The sequence below is a fragment of the Sinocyclocheilus grahami genome, unplaced genomic scaffold (assembly GCF_001515645.1).
Source record: "Sinocyclocheilus grahami isolate Dianchi unplaced genomic scaffold, SAMN03320097.WGS_v1.1 scaffold179.1, whole genome shotgun sequence".
NCBI classification, from domain to species: domain Eukaryota; kingdom Metazoa; phylum Chordata; class Actinopteri; order Cypriniformes; family Cyprinidae; genus Sinocyclocheilus; species Sinocyclocheilus grahami.
Genome location: NW_015505358.1, coordinates 1,720,257 through 1,724,645, shown reverse-complemented (window position 1 = coordinate 1,724,645; position 4,389 = coordinate 1,720,257). Strand labels below are relative to the sequence as shown.

At 39.7% G+C, this 4,389-nt stretch overlaps 1 protein-coding gene across 1 annotated transcript in view; it reads right to left on the bottom strand.

Annotated features, from left to right (window-relative positions):
* Nucleotides 1-3,856: 3,856 nt before the first annotated feature.
* Nucleotides 3,857-4,389, bottom strand: part of LOC107594128 (1-phosphatidylinositol 4,5-bisphosphate phosphodiesterase beta-4-like) — a 28,113-nt gene continuing 27,580 nt past the window's right edge. The window contains exons 13-14 of the mRNA XM_016284074.1: nt 4,097-4,301; nt 3,857-4,014 (exon numbers count right to left, since the gene is read on the bottom strand). Of these exons, the coding sequence (XP_016139560.1) occupies nt 3,857-4,014; nt 4,097-4,301 (363 nt within the window). The remainder of the gene's footprint in view (nt 4,015-4,096; nt 4,302-4,389) is intronic.

The following is a 4,389-nucleotide window of genomic DNA, read 5'->3' as shown; positions in this document are numbered from 1 at the left end:
GTCCGTCCGTCCATCCATCCGTCTATCTGTACACCTAATCAATCAATCCATCTTTGCATCCATCCGTTCATCCATCATCTATCTATTCATTCAACTATCCATCATCTGTCCATCCATCATATATCCAATAACCATCCATCCATCTATCTATTCATACAACCATCCACCATCCATCATCTGTCCATCCATCCCATCATCTATCCATCCATCTACCTGTCCGTCCGTCCATCTGTCCACCCAATCAATCAATCTATCTTTGCATCCATCCATCCGTCATCTATCTATTCATCCAACTATCCATCATCTGTCCATCCATCCATCCATCATTTATCCAATAAACCAAACCACACCAACACAGCACAGAGGGAGAAGACACGTCTGGGCTTTGCATTGAAGAAAAGTTATAGCCTACTATTTTAATTCTTCTGTCTAAATATTTGTGCTTGTAATTAAACTGCAAATTAAATTATACCTTCATACGCTTTTATTGTGCAAGATTCAGTACTGAAAATTATTCCAAATAAAAATAATGTAATTGTAATATTTTATAATATAAGTCCTAATATATAAAATAAACTCTATCCATCTATCCTCTAAAATCTATTCATCCATCAATCTATCTATCTATCACTCTATCCATCTTCACACCCATCCATCCATTATCTATCCATCTAACCATCCATTATCTATCTGTCCTTCCGTCCATCTGTCCGTCCATCCGTCTATCTGTCCACCCAATCAATCTATCCATCTTTGCATCCATCCATGCATGCATCATCTATATATTCATCTGTCCATCCATCCATCCATCCATCCATCCATCATATATCCAATAACCAACCAACATCCACCATCCATCATCTATCCGTCCGTCCATCCATTCATCATCTATCTATCCATCTGTCCATCCATCCATCATCTATCTATCCATCTACTTATCCATCCGTCCAACCATCCATCTATCCGTCCGTCCGTCCGTCCATCCATCCGTCTATCTGTACACCTAATCAATCAATCCATCTTTGCATCCATCCGTTCATCCATCATCTATCTATTCATTCAACTATCCATCATCTGTCCATCCATCATATATCCAATAACCATCCATCAATCTATCTATTCATACAACCATCCACCATCCATCATCTGTCCATCCATCCCATCATCTATCCATCCATCTACCTGTCCGTCCGTCCATCTGTCCACCCAATCAATCAATCTATCTTTGCATCCATCCATCCATCATCTATCTATTCATCCAACTATCCATCATCTGTCCATCCATCCATCCATCATATATCCAATAACCATCCATCCATCCATCCATCCATCCATCTATCTATTCATACAACTATCCATCCATCATATATTCAATAACCATCCATCCATCTATCCGTCTGTCCATCCAATCAATCTATCCATCTGTCCATCCATCCATCATCTATCTATCCATCTGTCCATCCATCCATCTACTTATCCATCCAGCCATCATTTATTCAACCATCCATCCGTCCGTCGGCAGAGGCGGACAGTAACTAAGTACATTTACTTGAGTATTGTACTTAAGTACACTTTTTGAGTATCTGTACTTTACTTGAGTATTATTTTTTCTGGGAAGTTATGACTTTAACTTCACTACATTTGAAAGACAAATATTGTACTTTTCACTCCACTACATTTCTGTCAAGATCCTCAAAGTAGAAAGTCGTTACTATGTAGCAGCTTTGAAAGTCAGTGGGTGATTTCTTTCTTCTCTAAAAACTGTCTTTTTTTCAGACAGTTTATCAGTAATCACTCTTGGGGCTACATGAAGTGATTTCCCAGCATTTTTTGAACAAATGTGATATTTATTTACAACAATTCAATAATAAGAATTTAATATTGTGGTATATATTAAGAAACAATATTGTCTGACTTTGCTAAATTGTGTACGTGAAAATATTACCCATAAAGCCACAGAAGAACTGTTGTGTGTCTCCTAATAAAACACAATAGGTGTTGGACTTGAAGCAGCACTGCACAGACCATTCTGTGTGTGACATCAAAGTACAGCGAGAGCGATTAGACAGCATTTCAAATGTTTGTTTTGATGTCAAATAAGTCTTGCTGTTTTGATTTTTTGTTAAAGCAGTGTTGCTGTTGTAAAGTTGTACAGCTACAGTTGTGTTGCTGGGTTTTAAAGCAGGTTTGATTTTTTTTTTCTTATCAGTCTGTATTTACAGCAATTTCACACTGTCAATACACACTGTCAGAGCTGTGTGAGATCACTACCATCCTGCTTTTGTGGGGGAGGGTAGGGGTGTTCATTTTTTTACATTCTAAAAGCTCTTTATTCCAAAGATACTACAAGCTAATCAGTGTATTCAGTAGGTGTAATGTATTGTAAGTTGCTTCAGAAGTATTGCAAGTATTACGTACAACAATAAAACAGTGCATTGACATAAAAAAAGGAAATTTATACTTTTGCTACTTAAGTACTTTTAAAAGCAAGTACTTCTGTACTTTTACTTAAGTAAAAATCTGTCTTTACAACTTTTACTTGTAATGGAGTGATATTTGACCAGCAGTATCTGTACTTTCACTCAAGTAATGGAATTGAGTACTTTGTCCGCCTCTGTCCGTCGGTCAGTCCATTCATCCATCAATCAATCTATCCATCTTTGCATCCATCCATCATCTATCTATCTATCCATCCATCTATACATCTATCTGTCCGTCCGTCCATCCATCCAATCAATCTATACATCTTTGCATCCATCCATCCATCCGTCATCTGTCCATCCATCATCCATCACCTATCTATCCATCTGTCCATCCATCCATCCATCATATATCCAACAACCATCCATCTATTCATACAACCATCCATCATCTGTCATCCATCAACCTATCTATCCAACCATCCATATATCCGTCCATCCATCCAATCAATCTATCCATCTTTGCATCCATCATCTATCTATCCATCTGTCCATCCATGCATCCATCCATCAACTTATCTATCCAACCATCCATCCGTCCGTCCATTCATCCATCAATCAATATGTCTATCAATCTATCCATCTTTGCATCCATCCATCATCTATCTATACGTCCAACCATCCATTTATACATCTATCTATCTATCTATCCATCCGTCCGTCCATCCAATCAATCTATCCATCTGTCCATCCAGCCATTTATCATATATCCAACAACCATCCATTCATCCATCTATCTATTCATACAACCATCCACCATCCATCATCTGTCATCCATCCATCTATCTATCCATCCGTCCATCCGTCCATCCATCCAATCAATCTATCCATCTTTGCATCCATCAATCCATCCATCCATCCATCATCTATCTATCCATCTGTCCATTCATCCATCACCTATCCAACCATCCATCCGTCCGTTTGTCAATTTATCCATCAATCAATCTGTCTATCAATCTATCCATCTTTGCATTCATCCATCCATCCATTATCTATCTATCTATCCATCCAAACATCCATCCATCTATACATCTATCTGTCCGTCCATCCAATCAATCTATCCATCCATCATCTATCTATCCATCCATCCATCCATCCATCCATCCATCCATCCATCCATCCAACTGGGTTTTGCAGTATCTGAAGAAAGTATACTCTTTTAATACTTGTGTCTGAACATTTGTCCGAGTCAAATTAAGCAGCCACAACATGTGTGTAGAATAAATTCACAAGAGCTGACAAGACCTGAGCTTTAGTGAACAGCCTGGAAAGATCAAACCTCAGAAGCTGCAGGAATGTCTTTGTGCTGCTGCAACACTATTCCAACGAATCGCTTCGATGCTGAAACTTTAATGAAAGCGGTCGATTCACACAGTTCAACGAGTGCTGATTAAAGTAAATGAAGGGCTCTCAAGGTTGTGTGCATTAATGATACAGACTCTCACCATCTCAATGCCCATGGCTCTCATTTTGTCGGTTCTCTTCTCACAGACCGATAAGAACTTCTTGGGATCAGACAGGGCATCGGCAATCGCTGAAACGAGAAGATCTCACAGCATGAAAACACTGAGACTTAAGACGAAACTCATGCTTGTCTTTACACAAAGGCATCTAACCTCCGAAGCCGTCGGGCACGTATGTTTTGAGGATGATGTTGCAGAAGACGGTGGCCAGGGACAGAGGTTTGTTGTAGTCGTTTCGTAGGGAGATGTGCCTGTAACAGGACTGCAGTCCGTCCAGCGGGAGAATGGGCTGTCCTATCAGCTTATTGCTGTCGTCGTACACGGCCACGTGCAGCACGGCGAGGTCTGGGAGGATCACCTGTGGGATCGGGGGACTGGTGTGTTATTTATTCTGCTTGTGTTTTTGACTTAGATGAAAGAGTTTCAAAAGCAAAAACGAGAGACAC